This window comes from Tachysurus vachellii, chromosome 1 (assembly GCF_030014155.1).
Source record: "Tachysurus vachellii isolate PV-2020 chromosome 1, HZAU_Pvac_v1, whole genome shotgun sequence".
NCBI lineage: Eukaryota > Metazoa > Chordata > Actinopteri > Siluriformes > Bagridae > Tachysurus > Tachysurus vachellii.
The window spans coordinates 38,982,907-39,006,969 of NC_083460.1; the positions used below are offsets into that span (position 1 = coordinate 38,982,907).

General features: G+C 39.7%; 1 protein-coding gene across 2 annotated transcripts in view; it reads left to right on the forward strand.

Annotated features, from left to right (window-relative positions):
- ankrd13c (ankyrin repeat domain 13C) overlaps positions 1-24,063 on the forward strand; it is a 40,372-nt gene that overhangs the window by 2,009 nt on the left and 14,300 nt on the right. For both annotated transcript variants that reach the window (XR_009648435.1, XM_060868858.1), the window contains exons 2-4: positions 412-453; positions 8,323-8,427; positions 21,948-22,033. Coding sequence is in view for 1 of the 2 variants with exons in the window: in XM_060868858.1 (XP_060724841.1) it covers positions 412-453; positions 8,323-8,427; positions 21,948-22,033 (233 nt within the window). In the remaining variant the exon portion in view is untranslated. The remainder of the gene's footprint in view (positions 1-411; positions 454-8,322; positions 8,428-21,947; positions 22,034-24,063) is intronic.

Genomic DNA, 24,063 nt, shown 5'->3' on the forward strand with positions numbered 1-24,063 from the left:
TCCAGGCTGTGTCAGTTAACGATAGAGTTTAAAACACCTGCGTAAATCATTCTACATTTATATGGCGCACATCTTTTGTTTCATGGAGACAAAATATCTGCTCTTGTGTATATTTTGAGTTATAACTCTAATAAGTTCCAAGGTTAAATTGTGATGCTCCTATATATTATGCATAAACGTTGCCAGGTCTGTAGTTAATCACCTCTGGGATTTGTGTCTGTTAAATGTGAAGTGTATGATGATTTTAAATTGCTGTATTGCACAAGCTTAAGAAAATTGTTATTCACTGTGATTATTGTTTTTTATTATACCTTAGTAATGACCTTTTCTTTGCTGTTCATGCCAAAAGCTCTTGACTAAGACTAAACCTTTTAGAGCCATCATTAGTGACTCATTTCTCCTCTTCCTCAGGAAACACTCCTCTTCATCTGGCTGTAATGATGGGGCATAAAGGTAAGCAGCAACTTAGATGATGTGCATGTTGAACGGCTCTGTTTTAAAATCTTTTAACCCAGTCTTTTTCTAAACAGGTAAATAGGATATAAACGAACTGAAATTTGGTTTAGGGGACAAAGGTTCATGATGAAATTGTTTTAAATATATCCTGAATAAGTAGGAGGCAGCTCGGACATGAGGAATACAACGTATGTCGTATGATGGTAGTTATTGCTGTACATACTGACTAGCTAAGAGGCGTTTTTGTTTGAAGTTGGGTTTTTGAGCTGATTGTTTATATATTTTCTCTCGTTCTTACGCTCTCATATATTAAAATTTAACTGTCAGAAAAAGGAATTCACGGAACGGGAAAGGTCGCAGGAGTCGCTTTCACTTTGTGCCGATTTTATCTAGGTGAACTGCGAATTTGCAAACCTCAGTCGTGTGAGCAAAACAGTAAGCCAGGGCTGTGGACTTGTTGGCTGGTAAGAATATGGAAGAACTCCTAGCTTGCTGCGTTCATATTGTTGCCTGATGCACATTAAAACAAAACAAACAAAAAAAAAAGCTACGTTAAGCCTATGTTAATGAACCATAAGCTGATCCTGCTTTTTTTGACCAGATCCATTAAATGTGTTTTTGTTACAAGTTAATATCCTTGTTTTGTTTAAATCTATAATTAATTATCTTTTCAAGGTGATTGCTAAACAGGTCATTATGCAAAAAATGTATGCAATATGTTTAAGAGAAATAACAAAGGTGTTTGGGTTGTTCGGTTCAGCATGACCTAAAGTTAGCTTAGCATTGTAGAGACAAATTTGCCTTGTTTCCTGATCGACTACGTTTCAGATCACGGCAGCACTGTGTAAGTTTTAATGAGTCTGAGTTTAAAAATGACCCTTTTTTTCTATTATAGTTACGTTTAATGTTGCTTTCGCAAAACAAGTTGGCTCCTGTTTTTGCTTACGTTATAGCAGCTTTAAGCAGCAATTTCCTCATCATGTTTTTGTGAATTAAAAAGAAAAGTGTGTTACTGAACAAAAACAAAGCATGACATTTTTCACAATAGTAATAGAGCGTTACGTAATTGACACTGAAGACTCCTTCCATAAATGCAAAATAAACATCTCCACACAGAAAACACTTATCATATGGACAAGTTTTCTTTGTTAAATAACATGGTTTTTAATCCTTTTTAATTTTGTCACTTGTTCCTATAGAAACAAATGAGTTTAGCGATTCACAGCTGCATTATTATGATTTACAGTTATACAAATCGAATCGACACGTTCTGACCAATCAGAATCAAAGAGAATAGTAGATATGCTATTAAAACTTTGCCGTATTTCGTGCTCATCATACAGCCTTAGTTAGGTCGTAGTGCCGCAATACACTCAGAACTTACAGACTAAACCAGACGGACGCCTGATCGTGCTCCTGCTTTTTATTCCATGTGTGTGTGAGCTGTTTTTATAACGCATCCTGAATGTGAAACGAGTCTCTCTGGTCGATATGTATTCTGCTTCGGGTGAATGAATGGGTGTTAAAAGCCGTCACTGCAGAAACGATCGTCTGTTTTTGTTACTCGTGTATATTTCAGCTGTTTCTTTTGTGAAAGGGCTAAAAGGTTCTATGTAAAAATACAGTTTTCCTGTCAGAAGGGGCTCTAAGAAACCAGGAACTAGATACGCAACTCATCTGATATACAGTGAATAAAAATATATGGTGACTCATATATCGGATAAAATGTATAGACTCCTGTAACAAATGAGGAGAAAAAATTGGAATTGGTTTAAAAAAAAAATGCACTTTTTTGTCTATAAAATATACATATACATTTTCTGATAATGATACCAAAATACAATACCATTTTTCTTATATAGATATATAAACGGAAAAAAAAAATAGTGCAGTTAAAAGCGCTATACAAATAAATTTGAATATAATTTGTCCTGCGCAAGATCTGCATTGTGAACAAATATTAACGTTTAAAATTTGTGTCATTAGATGGTAATAACATATCAGAAATGCACCCAAAAAACTGACTTGATGGCTTTGTCATGACTGATAATTCTAGTTTCATTTTTACTCCAGATTAAATTTAGCATCCAGAGAGAAATGCATTGAACACCAAGAAACGTCTTCTATAGCGGTGATGAAATATCGTTGTAACTTCGAGTCCTATCTTGTCACAGAGCGCGGCCTTAATTTCCCTTTCGGTCCAAGTACAGCTATGTTCTAGAGAAGATCATACAGATGGTCAACATCTGTTGTGTTGTAAGGCATTGTGAAAGCAGGCATGAAGGAAATATTTTGGCTAGAAATGAATAGAATAGAAAACTATACATGGGTAGAGAGTCTGACAAATGCTCCATTAGTTAACGTTGCTAACAAGAGAGGGGAACGAACAGCTAACACGAATAATTAACACTGAAATTGGAAGAAATGTGAGCCACATTAAAGCACCTCTAACACTTTTATTTCCTCAGATATGAATAAAAAATTGCTCTTTCTACTTAAGTGGTTAAATTTAAGAAAAACAGGTTGCTAAGCAACTGGAAAATAAGGAGTGTGAGTATATGATGGCTAATAACTGAGGCCATTTATTTGCTTGACCTAGCTAGCACCTGGCTGTATAAGAAAAAAAACATTCATCTTGTTTCCATTGTTAAGTTTCACTTATAATGTGATAAGAAACATCACCTTTTACTTCAAATTTGTTAGTAAATTGCGTGAAAACGACTCCATATGACCGAAATCAAACTTCATGCTAACTTTAATTGGACATTGTCTCAAAGCAGTTTTACAGAACAAAAAATATAGTACAAAAAGTTTGTATTATACAAAAGTTCAGGATTAATATTAGACTTATTTTATTACACTAAATGTGTTTGTATTTATGCCTAATGAACAAGCCTGAGGTGACTGAGGTGATTGTGGTGAGGAAAAACTCCCTTAGATGGAAGAGGAAGAAACCTTGAGAGGAACCAGACACAAAAGTGAACCTCATCCTCATTTGGGTGACACCAGACTGTGTGATTATAAACCTGTTCTAAACACTGGAGAGTGTTGTTATGAATAATGTCCTTTCTAGAGTTACATACAGTCCGACAGCTGTATGTATGATTGAAATGTATTGATTATGAGGTCGTTGTCCTCAAAGACCACATGTAGTCGTAATCTCCTCTGTGAACGTCCGAAACCTTCATGAAGCGGAGCACAACTGGAGCTGGTACATCTCTCTAGATGCCTCAGGATCCTCACAGGGTTGTCCTCATCTCAATAAAGGTCTGAATATCTTCATGAAGCAAACATGGAGCTGGAACAATCCCCGGATGCCTCGGGAGGGGTAGAAAAAAGAAGCAAGAGGAGAAGAATCAGCGTAGCTGCTGTTCATAATATTAACCAGCAATGTGTATTTGATCAGATGTCCTGGAGCACAAGGTTACGTTTGTTTGGCTAAACAGATATGTTTTTAATCTACATTTAAACTGGGAGAGTGTGTCTGAGCTGTCAGGAAGGATATTCCAAAATTTGGGAGCTAAATATGAAAACGCTCTACCTCCTTCAGTATCTTCTGGGAACAAAAAGAAGTCCAGAGTTTTGTGATCTCATCAAAAGTGTGTAGCATGTTAGAAGATTGGTTAGATACATAGGAGCTAACCTTGCTGCTCTTCTGTTTTAAGAAACCTTAACATTGTGTGACCAGTCATGTTACCACATTAGGAAAGGGGTTTGGCTGCAAGTTTGAACTGTTTTTCTCTACGCAACATCCTTTTGCCTATTTACGCAGATCAAGTGTGTGAGGAGATTTAAGCAAGACGTTTTCACTGTGCTAAAGTGGAAGCTATAAACATTTTCATTACATGCTAGCATCAGTGGAAATTGATTTTGGGCTTATTTGGTTAAGATTTTGTCACTTTTGTGGTCTAAATATTTATTTAATCCAAACACTCAGTGAGAGGATGAGCATTTTAGCGTTGTTGTGTAGTAACGAAGAAGTAATTGTCAACTTTCCTCTGCCATTAGGTTTAGATTTTATTGTACGATTCATCGGTTGATATGGATTTATTGTTGTTGATGATTTGATTAGATTCAAGAACTGATCCAAATGTGCCAGAGTTAGAAAAAATTAAAGACTATTTTTCATCTGCAGACCCATGACAGAATGGTAAAAATTAAACCCTAAAAACAAAAAGCAAAAAAAAAAGATGAAAGACAAATACATGATTGCACATAAGAATCAAACTTAAATACAATAATAGGAAATTAACTCAACAGAATAAAACAGTGAGCTACATATACAGAAAAAAGAGAGATTGCGACAGGAGAAAGTCAAGTGGACTTATCCTTGCTAACGCAACATGAACTGAATACATTTTAATATTGGTCCAAAAATGGCAAAGGTATATTTTAAGTTTTTTCAAATTTGTGAAAAATAGAACAAGGCCTTTCTGTTGGCGTCGAGTTCTACTCGTTCGAGGATGAAATTGTTCTCTTCTTAAACACAAAGAAAGCAGTTAAATTCATTATTCTCTATTACGCTAAGCTCGTCAGCTCGTGGCTCCGTCTGCAGTCTGTGCACGTTCATTTTGCTCGGGATTGACGTGGACGGTGAGGCCTCTGGTCCAGCAGCCCTGGCTGTGTTCGGTAAGCTTCAACATGTGTGGTCCATGAGCGAGCTGCTGGGTGTTTCAGAACGTCCAGTCAGTCTGCTCTTTGTTACAATTTTTATTTCTGATAAATGCTGACTTTATTACGTAATCAAGCTTCTGGGATACAAGTAATCTGGAAGAACGACTGGCTCTGCCTGATGGCTGCGTTATCAGGCCTGAGTGAGCCGATCCAAATACGGACACTGTATTACACCCACACATGCGCTACACAGCCGTCTGTGACGCTCTCAGGCCCTGGTTCCAGCATATGAAAATATGAATCCTTACTGTTTTCACTTTTCTTAGACTTAAGCCCTTTAACAAAGCTTTTTGTCTACGAAGGCAATGGAGGTATTGACTATTGTGATCTATAAATATATGAAATGTATTACAGTCATTGCAGTTGTATTTACATAAACCAGTTAATTGTTAGATTTTTTTTTAAATTTTAGAAATAGAGAAACATTGTGGTGTGAGAGAAACAGTGCTGTATTGTTATCCTTATCATTAGGGGGCCAAACACCAACATTTCAGAATCACTATAGTGGTTGTTTTCATGTTAGACCTCAAAGCCACAGGATTGTTGGAGCTCAGTACTGAAGGCATTGTTTTCTTAGCACTGTAGTGAATAAATGTTTAGTAGTTTCCAGGCCCTTGAGGTCCAGAAGCCCTTTGATAATCACCTACTGTGTAAACTCTATTATAGGAAGACTGACAGGAGGTGTGTGAGTGTGAGAGAAAAAGAAAGAAAGAAAGAGAATCTGGAAGTCAGGAGATTGAGGGGGAAATAATTGCTTCAGAACAGCAAAGCAGTTGCACAATAACAAAATATCCAGATTTCATTTATCTCCATACAGTCTGTTAATGACTGTAGTCAAAAACAACAATAATGTTAGTGTAATGAAACTTATTCAGTAGAGTTTGGATTCCCTGACATTCAGCTCTGTTTGTGGGTTTATTCCACGCTTGAAGTCCATGTTTGGGTGTTTTGAAGAATTTTTAATTGCGATTTATGACACGAACATTCGTTAACATTGTTGCTGTTATTATTGGACCTGTCCTAATCGGTTTTATTCTTGTTGATATAAAGGCGGTCTTTTTGATAAAGAGATTTACTACAGGATTTAATTCCTTCCAGAAATCATCTTGGAAATACCATGAAATGCAGTACGGGGAAATTTTGTAGACCTTCAGGACAGTACCGTGTCCCAAAGACTCAGATCAGGTGTTAATTATTCCGCTAACTAGCCAAGAATTTATTTATAACTTTTCAATAGGCCTAGAAGGGGTTGGAGTAAGGCTGCAGGTTTTATTCCATTTTATTAAATTCTGCCTATAACCTCGTTAATTGTGGTCATCAATTATGGATGTGAATAAATTCAGCTTTAAATAAACACAATCTGTGCATCAGGGAATGGACGCTTACAGATTAATGATACTCAAGATGTTTAAGTTATTCTGTTAATTTGTACGATTTAAAGCAAGCCAGACGTTATTTAACTGGGCCACTGAGATCTAAATAGGAGATTATGGAAGTGTTATTATGTCGGCTTTGTAGAAGCCAACATTCTGTTTTCCTATTTAAGCTTAGACCAAAATTTATCAAGAGTAACTCCTCCTAGGGCTTTCGAGCCACATGAACCAAATTCCGGTACTTCCGGTACCGGGTCTCAAATTGGCCTTTTTTTTCCATAGACTCCCATTATAAATTTGGAGGTTTATAACTCGGCAAGCTTTCAAACTATCTACGCCAAACTCTGCCAGCTCCTTTAGGGTGATACTCTGAACAAACTTTTAAATCGGTGTACCGACTGGCCTTTCGGTTGTGCCGCAGCCCCGATTCGGTTGTACCCCCCCAATTATGCAAAATCAAAAAACTTTTTACAACATGGACATGTGACATATCAAAACACTCAGAACAATGAGGGGAACTCCCTCACAGGTATTCTGATGACGTCACGTGACAAAAAGTAACACTGACCCTTATGCCCACTGGCCTCCAAAACGCACCGCCCTTTGCGAATACTTGCATTGTCAAAGCCAACATCAAAGTTTGTCGCGACGAACATTACAAATCTAGTTATTATTATTATTATTATTATTATTATTATTATTATTATTATTATATCACATTGTGGTTAAATTCTCAGATCTGATTGGTCGGAATGTGTCGATTTAGTTTTTAATAATAATGCACACCTCTAACACACCTCAGACTCTCCACATAATCTGCTAGTAATAACAAATGGATAAATTTGCGTTACTTTTCGAATAAAACAATATTTATATAGTTGTTGATGCGGTGAGGTTTTCAGCAAAGAGATGTATATTGAGCTTTAATAAAAGGAGTCTCCAGTGTCAGGTAATTTTTTAACAGTCTGTAAGATGTCCATCACAGGAAAGTCTTCAGGACCGATGTGTGTTTTTTTTGCGTTTTTTCCTGTAAAATGAAAGGCTGCCGCTTCTTTTTTTTTTTTTTGTCTTATTGAGAGAAACCAAGTGAGGTCTGTGGGGAAACGACTGTAAAGCATTCACGCCCATGACAGTTTTATGTGCTTAAGTAATTAGCATAGTGTTATTGTGTGTTGCAAAGCCACAACGTCAGCCTAAACTTTTAGTTCCTTTTCAAATTCTTCCTGTAAATCAGAAGGACGCTCCTGCAATCGCTTAAAGATTTTTCTCTAATTTGTGGAACAGAAGTCACAAAAAAATGAAAATAAAATAAATAAAGGGGAAGTCATCTGCTTTTAGAGAAAGTAAGTGATTGGCTGTTGTACAAATCACAGTGTAAACAACCCTCAATTATTTTTATTTTTTACAGTCAAAATAATTGTAATTTTTTACCTTGAAGCTTCTCCTCTGTCCTGTCAAGCCTGCAAACCCTTTTCCATCATGGAGTACTTTGGTTACCAGGCAAGGGCTTCATTAGCTGGACACATTCCCTGGAGAGGTGAAGTCTTTAATACAAAATTAGAGCTGTTCCTTTGTGCCTCCGGCATCAGAACGATGTTAAATTAAGCAGGGCCTCTTTTTTTTTTTCTTTCCGGGAGAGTGAACAGAAATGTCTTGGGATCTGTACTCTACGTTTGTGGCAGTTCATATTTTTGTGATAAATCTGCATCATTGTATATGCATAGATTTTCTTTTTAAGGTTAAAGCAAATGGATTTTGAGAAATGCTGTTGGTTTTTACATTGTTTTTATTAATATTATTTTTTTTTGGTATTTTTCAGAATGTGCTCATCTCCTGCTGGCCCACAATGCACCAGTAAAGGTGAAAAACGCTCAGGGATGGAGTCCTCTTGCCGAAGCTATCAGCTACGGAGATCGTCAGATGAGTATGTTTCTAAATGCACTATTACATGTACATTTATATACTTGGTGTCATAGTGCATTATGGGTATTTTGTACCATCAGTACCATCTCAGCTGCATTGAATTGTCTCAGTGCGTTATGGTATTTCACAGCATGCTAGATTTTCCTTATGTCTATGATCTTAGACATCAAGTGCACTAAATCACAAATAGGATATAGTTTAGATTTATCACTTTTTCTAAAATTGGGTGGCGCTAAAGCCAGTGCTGGCAGCTGATTGGTTAAACAGGAAATCATAACGAATCCAGTTTTCTTCCGTCTTTCTTGTATCTTTTTTAAAATAATAAAAGGCAAACAGACAAGTTTATTATATCATTTAGCTTCAGATTTTGTTTCATTTACTCTCATTAACACACATCGCAAAACAAATCGCTCGTATCCCTTGTATGTCTCTCTTTGGTGATGTTGTTGGTGCGTGTGGGATTGGCAAATGTTTTTTCACACTTTAGTTGTAGCTGTACAAAACTTTATAGTTTTATAGCTTTACAGTATAGTCATAGCAAAGAAACCTAACTGTACAAGTTACGCAAACTCACCAGTTGCACCAGCGATCTCTCCTACTCTGTCCAAATTTTATTTATTTATTTGTTTGTTTGTTTGTTTAATGACAGACCAGGATGAGAGAACCACAATTGTACGTTTTTTGCCGACATGAACTAACGTTTTGAGTGGGGAACTGAAGGAAATTGGGAATTTAATTGCAAGCAATTGTTTTGGATTCATTCCTTTAAGGTGACACAACTCATTTGTATAGGATCTGTATTGGAGACTATAGAAAAGGAACTTTGTCTCTTTGTTGCTTTCTTTTGTGAATGTCGTTCGTTTTCTTGTTGCTGATGTGTTTAACTCGCTCACACATCTCGTATCTTACATGTGATCCATTGTCAGGTAAAGTTTGCAAACATTCTCTGTTTTGACTGGACCGTCACCACACCTGGATTCGTTTGGGTTATTTCACAGCTTTGTTGTGTCTGGTGCTTAATTTGATCGTGTTGAACTTTTTCTTTCTTTATTTATTTTTTAACTTTTCATGCTTTCATGGGTACGGTTATATGTTGACAAACCATCAGAGTCAACAAGCAGTTCTTTATTCTCATTAGTTACTGAGCTGATGAAGCGGACATGATGTAACTTATTTCTTTCATTTAGACAAGGTTAAGGCAGTACATTGCCAAGTAATACATGTAACCATGAACAACAGTCTTCAGTCACACTAATAGTCTCTCTCACACACACACACACACACACACACAATGAGAGAGAGCTGCAGGCTAAGCTGAGTTCTTTGCATCAGTGTTCGTGTGATCTCACAGGAGATGAGGATTCAGGCGATTCCTGAGGTTTATGAAAAGTTAATTTAATTGTGAAAAATACGTAAATAAAGTCAGGTAAGGGGGGGGGGTGAAAGAGAGGGAAATGGTGAGAGACAGATAGACAGGGTGGGTGAGGGACAGACGGAGAGAGCAGAGTTGAGAGGCAGTGAGAGAGATGCGTGAGGGATGGAGAGATGCGTGAGGGACAGAGGGGTGCGTGAGGGACAGAGGGGTGCGTGAGGGACAGAGAGATGCGTGAGATATGTGAAAGATAGTGAGAAAGAAGGTGATGGACAGACAGAAAGAAAGAGGGTGTGAGGGTGAGGGACAGACAGGAAAAGGGAGGGAGGGAAAGAGAGGGGGGGGCATGGGGAGAGAGAGATTGAGACATGGAGAGAGAGAGATTGAGACATGGAGAGAGAGACAGACATGGAGAGAGAGCGAGAGAGCGAGAGAGGGGAGAGAATGAGAGAGAGAAAGTTAAAGAGAGAGAGATGGAGAGAAAGACGAAGAGATTGTGTGGGAGCGAGAGACGGACCAACGGAGCAAGAAACAGACTGAAAGCAAGGTACTGGGGAGTGAGGGATGGACAGACGGAGCTAGAGACAGACAGAGAGAGCTCTTAAGAGACGGAAAAATTGAAAGGAAGCGAGAGACAAAGAGAGAGACAAAGATTTTTTTTTGTGTTAGTAAGTGATTAACAGTATGGTTTAAGGATCAATAAACATTAAGAGAACAAAGTAAAAAGAAAAGAAACAATAATAAAAGTAGTTATCTGCTTTAGCAACACAATAATCACCACAGTCAAGCTAATAAAGCTCATTGAAATCAAATTTTTGAAAGAGATTTAGTGGGAGCGAGAGACAGAGAGAGAGAGAGTGAGTGGGACTGACAGACAGACAGAGTGAGAGACAGACAGACAGACAGAGTGAGAGACAGACAGACAGACAGAGTGAGAGACAGACAGACAGACAGAGTGAGAGACAGACAGACAGACAGAGTGAGAGACAGACAGACAGACAGAGTGAGAGACAGACAGACAGACAGAGTGAGAGACAGACAGACAGACAGAGTGAGAGACAGACAGACAGACAGAGTGAGAGACAGACAGACAGACAGAGTGAGAGACAGACAGACAGACAGAGTGAGAGACAGACAGACAGAGTGAGAGACAGACAGACAGAGTGAGAGACAGACAGACAGAGTGAGAGACAGACAGACAGAGCGAGAGACAGACAGACAGAGACAGAGCGAGAGACAGACAGACAGAGACAGAGCGAGAGACAGACAGAGACAGAGCGAAAGAGACAGACAGACAGACAGAGACAGAGCGAAAGAGACAGACAGACAGAGACAGAGCGAGAGACAGACAGACAGAGACAGAGCGAGAGACAGACAGACAGAGACAGAGCGAGAGACAGACAGACAGAGACAGAGCGAGAGACAGACAGACAGACAGAGCGAGAGACAGACAGACAGACAGAGCGAGAGACAGACAGACAGACAGAGCGAGAGACAGACAGACAGACAGAGCGAGAGACAGACAGACAGAGCGAGAGACAGACAGACAGACAGATAGAGCGAGAGACAGACAGACAGACAGCGCGAGAGACAGACAGACAGCGCGAGAGACAGACAGACAGAGCGAGAGACAGACAGACAGAGCGAGAGACAGACAGACAGACAGATAGAGCGAGAGACAGACAGACAGACAGATAGAGCGAGAGACAGACAGACAGACAGCGCGAGAGACAGACAGACAGACAGACAGAGCGAGAGACAGACAGATAGAGCGAGACACAGACAGACAGACAGCGCGAGAGACAGACAGACAGACAGACAGAGCGAGAGACAGACAGACAGACAGACAGACAGATAGAGCGAGAGACAGACAGACAGACAGACAGACAGACAGAGCGAGAGACAGACAGACAGACAGACAGACAGAGCGAGACTTGGAGGGAGCGAGAGACTTCAAAGTGATGCTCGCTCTACCATTAACGATGATCTCTGGAAATCAGGGGAAATTAAGTAAACTTAAGATCTTTTGGAATTTTTTCCTTTAACAACATCCACATATTGGCTTCATCCTAGGAAAAAACAACAGATGATTGATTTTTAGTTGCTTATTATTGCTGCACGTTATTAGCATCCTTAGTTTAATTACTGGAAGGGGGAATTTCCTCTTGGTCTCTGTCGGTTATGATGAGATGAAAAGGTGCGTGTGTGTGTGTGTGTACGTGTGAGATCAGCCCTCGCTCTATTAAGCCTGGTGGCTTTGATCAGGTGTGTGTGTGTGTGTATATAATATATATACACTCTGGTTTCTAGGCTCCTGTTCTGCACACTGCTGTTAGCAACATTGAAGGTTAAAGCAAGTAAGAAGCCCAGCAGTCCTTGTTATTGCTGGTTTAGCTGCCACATATTTTGCTGTGTTTTTCAAGGTTGGATAATGACTTCAAAAGAACCAACCATCCAGTTAAAATAGAGGACTTTTTATTAAACAGGTTTCCATATGCAAAAAGCATGCAGGTGGTTATTTTGATTTCCCTAGATTTATATAAATTATAAACCAGACGATAAGAAGACTGGGTTTGAAAACCAGCCGAGTGAGTAGTTTGGCAATTTTACGAGACAAAAACAGGGAAGTTTGTCTACGCAGACGTACAAAATGTTTTGTTTATTTTTAAGCACCAGAGGACAAGCAGGCAATCCGGCAAACACGGTCGGCTTTTTTAGCAGAATTCAGTCGGGTAGGGAGTGGCGTTCTGGAAAGGATTGATACTGTAGGATCAAAATGGTGTCACTCAGCTTTTAGCACAAGGTGGGGTTGTGTATAACGTGATAGGGAAACACAAATATTATTACTGATAACATTATTCTGTATTGGAGTAGATAAGAGCACTGGAAATATTTTGCTTCTGGGTATGACATTTCCTTTAAAATACAGTAAGTAAGAAAGTTGATTATTCTATTCCAACAGAACTCTTATTGTTTACTACACAAAACAAACACGGTGTTTATAAAGGGTAATAATCTCGGATGATGAGGCCCGTAGTTAAGATTACTGTTACCACCCTGAAGTGTTTTATACAATACCACTTATTGTGTTTTATATATAAAACAACTTATAGCTGTTTGCCAACCATTATTACTTTTTGTCCTTTGCATGTTGTGGAACATCCGGAAAGCAAATCAGTTTCTGTTAATGCTTATGTTATAGCAGCTATAAACAATCATTCCTTAACAAGTTTAGTCCGAAACAGAACATGGTTGAAACACACTGTGGTACAAAACCTCAGACTACCTGTAAAAAATAAATAAATAAATAAATAAATAAATAAATAAATGGAAGTGGTAGCTTAGTGGTTATGATATGGACTACTGATTGTACCTCCTGGGCCCTTAAGCCAAGCCCTTAATTTAAGTGCTCCTCAAGATGTCTGAATGAGATGTATGTGAGTGTATAAGGGTGCCTAACAAATGGAGCAATGTCTGTAGGAAGTGGTGTGATTTCGGTTGCATTGGAACATTGTCGGACACAGAAGAAGTAGTAAGGAGAATTGATACGGTTGTGTTGTCCATGCATGGTTGTGAAGTTTGATTTACAGAAATACACCATGGTTTGATAGAATCAAGTGAGCTGAGGGCTTGCACTCTGATTCGGTCATGTGACCGAAATACTACAAAGCGGAACATGGATCGTATGTCATATGTCAATTAAACAGGTTCTCTTTTTAAATACTAGTACAATTTGAAAACCCGTTTATTAATCTTAGACAATGTGGAGCTTCCATGCAACGCCCCATTACTGTAGAAAGATTCACTGTTGTTTAAAATATGTACATCTGCTATGAATTTTTTTTTTGTATGTGCATGAATAAGTAGGGTAACTCTAGTGGACGGTAGACCGTTTATACACAAGAGCTAAAAGGTAGAGCTGTCACTTCTAATCACAGAGCATCCTGCATATTCTTTCGCCGCTTGCTTTTCTTTCCCCGAGCAAAAGCGTAAATGTTACTGCACACGTGAACACGTTCGCCATTACCCTCTGCTCCACCTCAGAACCCTCACTGCATTAAACCCATGCCTCAAGATCACTTTACTTTTTGCCTCGCTTTGATGTCTGTGCTAAGTTTGACACCAAATGTATTCAATCCTCCCACATCTGTACCCAGGATGAGTGCAACGTGTTCTGATGTGGTCTGAGAAATTGGGCCAAGTTGGGAGGCCGGCCAGGGCGTTGTTTCTGTTTGAAAATAGAGGTCAGGTTAAAATCCTGAAGAGCTCTTTGTTTTGTGCTGCTGTAGAAACGCTTTAAAGATTCAAAAAACAGAGTGAGTGACGTGACATATTGTACGGCTAAGTACGGTGACCCATACTCGTTCGTTCTCTGCTTTTAACCCATCCAAAGTGCACACACACAGCAGTGAACACACACACTCGCCGTGAACACACCCGGAAGCAGTGGGCAGCCATTTGTGCTGCGGGGCCCAGGGAGCAATTGGGGGGGGGTTGGTGCCTCGCTCAAGGGCACCTCAGTCGTGGCCAGCCCAAGACTCGAACCTTAGGGTTAGGAAGGAGTCAGACTGCACAGGTCCACCAAGCTGACACTGCTGGGTCTCTCATGCCCCTTTTCCACCGAGGCAGTTTGAGTGCTGGTTCGGAGCCTAATTTAGAACCAGTTCTTTCTTTTTCGACACCCAAAGCACCGGCTCTGAACCAGGAAAAGTGGTTCTTAAGTAGCACCAAAACGTTGCTGGTGTAGACTTAAGAACTGCTTGTGTCAGGGGCTGTGGGCGGGGCTGTGGGCGGAGCTACTGTTAGTGCATTTGATAATGTACCTTAAGTATACTAATGTTTAATACACTTTTACTTTACCGCAATATGATACATTATCAGCACACATGATAGTAGGTAGCTACATGCTAAGGCTAAGTTTTTTTCTGTGTTAATGATAAAATATCGTTATGTACTTTCTCGATTACAACCTCTGTTTATACAGATTACATGGAGCTGCACGTACACGTTGGATTCGCCGTGTTTGGGTGTTAATGTAGGTTCGCAAAGCCATGAGCATTAACAGTAAAGCAACATCCACCATTGTTGATGTGTTTGTGTTTGTCGCTGCTGCGCTAAAGTTGCTGGGACGCGTGACACGTATACAGTGACGTCAGACTCGGCTCTGTGATGCTCTCTAGCCGGTGGAAAGGCAAACCGGTTCTTAGAAGGTTCGCCAGTGGAACCAACTTTGAACCAGCACCAGCACTAGCTCTGAACCAGCACCCGGTTCTTTTTGGTGGATAAGGGGCATCAGAAAGGCTCTTAACCCTCAATTGCTCATTTGTATAAAATCAGATCAAATTTAAGGGTCTACAATTTGGCGTCTGCCAAATACCATAAATGTAAAGTCAAAACTTCCTGTTCATGCAACGTTTTGGGGTTGTGGTAGCCTAGAAGTTAATGTGTGGGTCTACTGATCGGAATGTGGTGAGTTCAAGTCTCAGGTCCACCAAGCTGACGCTGCTGGGCCCCTGAGCAAGGTCTTTAACTATCAAATGCTTAGTTACATAAAAATTAAATAAAATGTAAGACGCTCTGGATAAGGACGTCCGCCAAATGCCGTAAATGTAAAGGCTAATATAGTTATGGTTCCTGAGATCGTACTTGGGGGTTGGAGCACCTTCTTACCAAAAGATATTCCTGTTGTCCCCACATCTCCCAAATGGCCCTGGAACGTCGCAGGTGTGGGGACAGGCAAGCTCTGGTCAGTATGAAGCTCACAGCACAAAGAAAGGCCATGACTATTAACCTGAGAGTGTATACTGTATGTAGCTATTGAACATATGTGGTACATCTTCAGTTCAATATTTATTTTGGTCAGGATCAAGGTGGTTTATAATCCCTAGCATGTAATTTGCATAAATATTTCTCCTAATCAAGCTATTGACTTCAGGTTGACCTTGTTCCCTGTAAATGGGTTAGAGTCATTCTGGAAAAGTCCACGTCTGCCAGGATAGACATTTTTCATCGCAGAAACTTTAAGATACAAAAGAACTTTTGTATTGATTTGCAGTGATGTTTAGCTCTAATGGGAAAAAATGACTCACAGCCTAACACACTTTCCATTCGCTTGTTTTTCCAAGTTGAACCTCTCACTCACTGACTCATTTTCTACCGCTTATTCTAACTACCTCGGGTCACGGGGAGCCTGTGCCTATCTCAGGCGTCATCGGGCATCAAGGCAGGATACACCCTGGACAGAGTGCCAACCCATCACAGGGCACACACACACTCTCATTCACTCACGCAATCACACACTACGGACAATTTTCCAGACATGCCAATCAACCTACCATGCATGTCTTTGGACCGGGGGAGGAAACCGGAGTACCCCCCCGAGGAAACCAGAGTACCCCCCCGAGGCACGGGGAGAACATGCAAACTCCACACACACAAGGCGGAGGCGGGAATCGAACCCCCAACCCTGGAGCTGTGAGGCGAACGTGCTAACCACTAAGCCACAGTGCCCCCCCAAGTTGAACCTGATTAAGATGATCCTTAACAGGATGTTGTAATCAACATAGGGGTGATATTTTCTGTGATACTGTTTTTCATGCAAATATCATGTAAAATTGATTTAAGTTCGTATATTTCTGGAATTGTTGGAATTACAATACAGTTCAGAATTTTGTTATGTAACGTAATTTATTATGTAATATCTATTTTTTTTAATGATATCCTAGCTAGATTGTCAAGCTCAATGTCAAAGATTTCACTACGAAGATGTTTCTCTCATACGGCTAAAGAATTTCTCGGACTATGTTCACCGTTCCTGCCCTTGTTGCCCTCTGAGCAAGCTTAAATAAACCGGATATGTGAAACACGATCTGGAGATTTGGGATTTCTGATCAATAATCTCGTGTCTTGATGCTGTCTGAGATGGTGGTGTAGTAATTCTAGATGAACTGCAGGCATCTCCACTCTGCAGTTTAACGTGGATTTAACATTAATGGCTTTGTTCAGTTAAAAGTGTTAAACACTTGGTAATAATATCAAATGTGTCCTTATTTTCATGGAGGATATGAATAATGGTGGAGATGACCGTATCTATCCTGTGAGTAATAATAGACATGAAGGAAATTTTTTGGGGTTGGAAATCCAAGCATGGCTTCTTTTGCTTGTAATAATGCCACAATCCTTTGTACTTGGAGCACAGACTCAGTTTTCCAGAGTTCCAGTGCTTCTGCTTGGTAAAACATGGATGTTTAATGCAAGGTCATATTTATGGCTGTACTGTGATTCTGAAACACATCACAGAAAGAACTTAATATTGGGTCAAATATTTCTGCTAAATACAGAAAAATACAGCACCCTTTGAGCAGAGAGGGTTAAGGGCCTTCATCGAGGGCCCAACAACGGCACTTTGGTTGTGCTGGAGCTTGAACCACAATCCTCTGACCAACAACCTAGAGCCTTAACCGCATGTTAATAAGGCCATCCTTAAAAATATTTTGGTTTGCAGTAACAGTTTAAAAAAAAAAAAAAAAAGGGTCTGTAGGAAGGTCTATATTTTTTTTTTTTCAAGTTTCAATGTAACAAAAAAAAGTACAATTTTGGTGATGGTGATTACGTAGGTATGAATTTAAACAAATTAGAATATCGTGACCACTGACTGGGTCTTCAACCCGTGCCTTCGGGCGCATCATTGCAAACCACATTTTGATGCAGGCTATATAGACTAGTTAAAGCGGTGTCGAGCTGTTTTAATTAATTTTTTAGATGTATTATGGTGCCCGAACCCGTATGACTTTGAACGGTGACCGCGAACATTTTGTTTACTGCAGCCGCAGCCATCATTACCAAGCACGAACCGTTGACTCTGACAGTGAATGAGAGGATGAGACGAAGCGAACGCACAGGCCATAGTGTGACATCCGTTAACCAATAGTGTAAACGTAGATGACTTCACGGGTTTTTATTTAAAAGAAAGAACGTAGCCTTCGTTTGTATGTAGGCCTTGGCAATTTATATATTTACAATACTTACTAAAATATAATTAATATTATTTTATTGTTTTTGTATTAGTTGTTTGAAGAATAAAAAAAAAATTGGTCGGTCTTAACGCAAAAAGCAAAAAATAATAATAATAATAATTGAGTCGGTCCTAAATTGACAGGGTCAGTCAGGTTACGGCAAACAAGAATATTTTTAAGGATGGCCTGATGTTCATAAAATTGGTCTGAACGCAATTAATTGACATTAGGTATCTTAAACCTGTACACAAAACAAAAGCTAATTACCAAGTTTTACAAAGTAGTAAATCATGTAAAGAGAAATCGTTTCACTGCTATCATATTGTTTTGACTTGTATACTTGGTGTGTTCGTGTCAAAGAACTCGCTAGGTAGAATCCCGAACCCCTGAGTTCCTTATTTGGAATTCTGTTTTGAATGACAATTCCATTACGCTCCCTGTTACCCCATCAGAAGCTATTACCCATTGAGCTGGGTTCGTTTGGCTTTAATACAGTGTATCTGCTTACGGTTATTCATCTTATAATGTCAAGGAAAAGAAATGAGCTGCAACAAGGCCAGTGTATGTAGGTGCACGTTGCCAAAAATTGCTTGTGCTACTTCCAGTTGCTTGCTTTTTGTATTTGTAGAAGGCTTTTTAAATGCCTACTAATCAGTAGCAACCTGGCTTTCGTGACAGGCTGAAAATCCTTGGGGCATTGACTTGGACGGATTTTGGGATTGGCAAACCGAGAGAGTTCAAAAAGGAAACGGAAGCCAAGGTGCACACAAGAAGAGCCCAACAATTGTTTCTTCAACAGTTTCCCAATAGTGTCTTTTACCATAATATGAATTTTGGAATGTACTGGACATCTATACTGTGAGATCTACTCTGTAAGGGAACGTGGACCTCATGGAGGTGAATTTGTTGGCCTGCGTCATTCCCAGCAGATCTGGAGCACTATGTCTGGCTAAAGGATTAGCAGGACCTTGCTGTTCTCTGCTCTCTGCTAAGCTCTTGAACCATTTAATAAACATTAGCAATAGTAAAACCTATGCCTGCTGTTATGCCAATTTGCTTTCTGCTTTTTGGCAAATTGACATTTCATTTCATTTTGTTGCTTTGTGCCTTCTTTTCATTCATCGATCAGTTTCTGGTCAGCTTGTTTATCCTTTTTTTGCAGATTGATAGTATATTTTCAGGTAAGAAATATTTCTGTTTTTGAAATTTAACCACAGTGTTTAAAAAAAAAAGAGAGAGAGAGAGCAGGCTCTGGGGCATTTGCAGGCAGATGGCAAATTTGTAGCCCCCTGTAGAAAGATAGCAAAGATAACAAACCACTCCTATCGGGTCGCATCACCTCTGATTAAGCTGCTTGGTTGGACAAAGGTCCATATGGGCTTCTAATTTCGAAACCCTGGGTGAGTTACGAGCTTGGCACAGCTATGTCATGATGTTTTGCCACATTGTACAACCACTGAGGTCACAAGGCAAGGCCTGCCCAAGAGTGTTTTGCGTCAGTTATGAGTGCCTGATAGTGTGCTGTATCTGTGGATTACATATATTTTGTTAGTACTATTTTTGGAAACTCTAAACAAATACAAAATATTCTGGGAAAGACAGAGGAATTTGTGCTCTACACCCATCATGTAGAACCCAAGAGCACTTCAGGCAAGGAATCCCCAAGAGCAGGATTAGCGCTCAAGAATGTGCAAGGACTATCAAGAACCTCTAAAACGTGGTTGACATCAAGCAAAAAGGGCCTATGACTGGGTTACATCTCGCACGGTGTGTCCAAGGATGGGCAGTGTCTATCAAGAAGCAACTAGGAGTGTCCAAGACTAAGTCTAGCAAGGAGTGCCCATGGGCACCTAAGGGTGGGTTACATCAAGCCAAGAGTTTTCAAGAGCTGGCAAAGTCTATTGATGAGCACCCAAGAATGCACTACATCCAACACAGACCTAGAAGTCTAGCAAGAAGGGTCCAGGAGAAGGTTCTGTTTCCCAAGAACCCCCCAGGAATGTCCAGAAGTGAGCAAAGTCTAGCAGATAGTTCCCCAGATCCCCGGACCAAGATTGTTTTGACAGTCTGCCAGCTTAGACTTGCCTGCCAACCTGCATCTAAGAACTTGCATCTAAGAAAAAATGGCATTTTTTTGTCTTTACTTAATCTGCTTGCTGGTTAGCATTTTAAAGAGTCAGAGTCAACGAACATTCTCAAATAACATTTTATTATTTTTTTATGAGGCACAACTGAAGCATTAGGTAAAGCTATGTGTATGATGGTATAAGCATACACTGTGTACCAGGTATCCTGCCTCATGGGCCTGATTGCCATGGCTTGCTTTTTTTTTTGGGTGGATCAAAATAAATTTTTTTTCTTTTGAGTGTTCCCAAAGATCATCTAAAATGAACACAACCTTGTTAAGTAATTATTATTATTATTTTTTTTGAACACTTGCCTGGAGACACTGTTCGGAGGTGTTCTTTGTGCTGTAATGTAAACTAGCTACATTCCTTGATGTAGCCTGTTATACGTTGACTGACATCTGACGCACGTCCAACTCTGAGCAGATGTCAGAACGTCCAAACTAAGCGTGTAATTTCTCAGTGCTTTGGCGCAACGGAGTTTATTTGAAAACCAGCTCATATTGGTTCCCCCGGGTTCCTCATCGCAGGGTTGTTAAAGTGAAAGCTGTAGCACTAAAGTGAGCTTCTGTTCTGCTGTTCTGTTTCTGCAGCTTACCAAAGTCATTAGTTTATTCCATTGTCTTCTTCTAAACGTTGTTTTTCAGAAAGCTTAACATATATTAAAGCTGAACTGTAGTTAATGTAGTTAAAAGGTAGCGTTTGATTTTTCATATATATACTTTCTTTGGATTGATTCAGTCTATATATATATATATATATATATATATATATATATATACACACACACATACAGACATACATACATACACATATATATATATGTATGTGTTTGTGTATATCTGTGTGTGTGTGTGTGTGTCTGTGTGTGTGTGTGTGTGTATGTATGTATACATGTGTGTATATTTGATTTCGTCATGAATGTCACTATACATTTTCCTTACTGTTATATCTGGAGTATCCCTTCTGCAAAGTTCTCTTCACTAAATTGTTTCCTGGACTACATGATCGTGAAATTGGAAACCAATTAAATATCCAATTAGCTGTCAGTACAACTGAACGGTGATGCCTATATGATATTTATCGGTTTATACCAATGTTAAATGCTTCATTCTGATTGGACAGAATATGATTCCCTGCATTCAGTGTTTATCATTTCTATAGTAACAACATAGACATTGTCTCGACTGCTCCATAGAAACAAATTAAAAACCGTGCTCGTTGAGTGTGTTAACGTGTTGATTTCTAGAAGACGTTTTCACTGTGCTTTTTTTTTTTTGAAAGTTTATATGTTACAGCCTAAGGGATAACAGGAAGTAAGTGATAACAGGAAGTAACAAGATGTTCCATAACAAAGTGCTTCAATTGTCTTTCATTAATCAAAACAATGTAATCATTGGTAAATCGCTGTTCATCACCCCACTCCATTGTTGAGCGTGTATGCCTTGCATGTACATATTGTTAAGAATGACTTGAGGTATACCTTGTGGGAGATATGCACAGGAAGATTGAATTCGGTAGCATAGGTTTAATTGGAATTCCCGAACAGGCTTGTGCTGATTAACAAATAATTGATGCTTATGCATTAAAGGACCTCATTGAACTTGCAAATGAATGCATGGGCATCGATCCACCTTCAGTCGTTCGCTAAAGGGCTGTGGACTGTAAAGCTGGGTTATCGAAGAATTTATGGTCAATATTGACTCATTGACACATTTCTCACGGCTTTGCTAAGTCCAGGATAGGAGTTCATGCTTTCTACAAGTAGAGTTTATTTTGTTCAAGTCAGCGTAGATGTGCTATTTAAGTCTATCTTTGCGAGTTAAATTTGATCTCTTTATAAAAAGATTCTAATGCCCCGGCACTTGGGTTCGCATTGGTGAACTCCTGTGGGTCGTTATAACTTCAAAATTTTTGTGGTCTAGAGCTTACTGAGATTGTGGGAAAGTCGATGAGCTGTGCAGTGTGAGAAGCGTCTGACCCGAGTGCACGTCTTTTGTGTTTGCAGTCACAGCACTGTTGCGGAAGCTGAAGCAGCAGTCCAGAGAAAGCGTACAGGACAAGAGGCCTCGGCTCCTCAAAGCCCTTAAGGAGGTAAGCAAATCTCTCACACAGGACCTGTTCAGACCCCCTGTTCAGCCCCCCTTGTTCAGCCCCTAGTGTGCAAGTTTACATCCAGTCTATAGCGTGTTAGCTGTTAAGTGCAGGACGAGTTTAGTTTGAAAGCTGAGCACGTAGCATGTTGTCTGAAAAAGCTCTGGCTTACTCTTGTGCAGCCATGGAGCTCCTCCAAATTCCTTTGGGCAATCTTTGGTTTGACGCACCATGCAGACACACACACACACACACACACACACACACACGTACACGTGCACGTCTTACTATCATTGTGAGGACTTTGCATTGATATTGTTAATGCAGTAAATAAGTGCATTATCTACACTTGACCTTAACCTTAACCTAAATAACCAAAATGAAATCTGTCTCCTGGCTACCAACCAAATGTCCTCAGAAGATCAGATATTCCTATCCCTGTGGGCACATTTGACTGGTTCCCACAAGGAAAACTGCTTTTTGAAAAATAAAGCTAAAAGCTTAGACATACGCAAACAAGAAATGCTGCTCAAGATTTCAACCAACTGGATCTAATGGTAGACGGGGTGGAGCTAACAACACCGTCACACAGATTAGGCTCACGGTGTCACGCAACATGCTAAAACCATGGCCTGGACATTTACATTACATTTCCATTTAAACAGGCAAACATTACATTTAAATAATAGGCACACAAATTTAGTAATATTTACATAACAAACACAGCATTTTGTTTATTGTCACTGTAGCTCAGGGCTGGAAACTGCAGGGCTGGAAAAAGACGGAACAGTTAGAAAGGTCTGGAAAACCTTTTAGATATAATTTTGTGAAAGACAGAGACATGGGGAAAATATTCAGAAAGCCACGAATTTATGAAATTTATTTTTGTGCAAAAGTTTACACCCCCTCCCTCATTTATATAACGTCTGAATATTTTGTCAGTAGTTTTTACCGCCTGCGTGCACATATCTGGAAAGTTTACTCTGGAATTTTCCCATCTATTAACTGACCAGAATAAATAGTAAGTAAATAATACGTATATCATGTGCGATCATACATGTTTATAAAGCTCGTGTTATATCCTGCGGGGAAAGATGCCTCACACTTTTTCTTCAGTTTAATGATGCTACAGGAAGTGCTCGCTCTTTTTGTCTGCTTATGCTAAAGTCAGGTACTGATGGATTTTAAAACTCGTGTATACAGTAAAATATAGAAATAAAATAGGTTGTAGCTCAGTTATTGAGTTCTTAGCACACCTACTGACGTATAATATGATATGTTCATGTGGTGTGTGCAGAACCTATATGGCCATGTGCCCTGATTATAATAACACACTCAGTATTTGTATTGTATATTATTGTGATGATCATTACATCATGAAGAACCTCCCAGATCTCTGATTAAAAAAAGTTCAAGTTCAAGTTTCTTTATTTGTCATTTCGCTACATGTTGAGACATGCAGTGGAACGGTGCAACATCCATACAGACATTAAACATAAAAAAAAAAACACACAGCACAAAACAAAGCAATACAATTTAAATACACAAAAAATACACTCAAGCAATAAATATAGGTATGAAGACTCTACATTGCTTCCTTGATATTGTACACGTGCAACAGGAGGCATTCAAAGTCAGCAGCTGGTGGCGGACTAGTGCAAGATGTGGTGTGCAACATGAGCATGTAAACATTTCAACATTTTTGATGTGCCAGTGTGCTAATGCTGAGGAGAGTGTGACTGGTGGCAGTCAGGTGGGTCACGTCACAGGAGGCCTGTGTATTTTCAGGGGTGGCAGTGGAGGTTTGAGTTCAGGGCTGTCACAGCTTGGGGGAAGAAACTGTTCCGCAGTCTAGCGGAGCGGGCTCTGATGCTCCTGTACCTTCTTCCTGATGGTAGAAGCTGAAAGTTGTTGTAGGAGGGATGGGTGGGGTCCCCCACCATGCTGTTGGCCCTGCTGAGGCATCGCTTCATGAAGATGTCCTCGATCGAGGGGAGAGGGGTGCCGATGATCCTCCGAAGGGTCTTTCA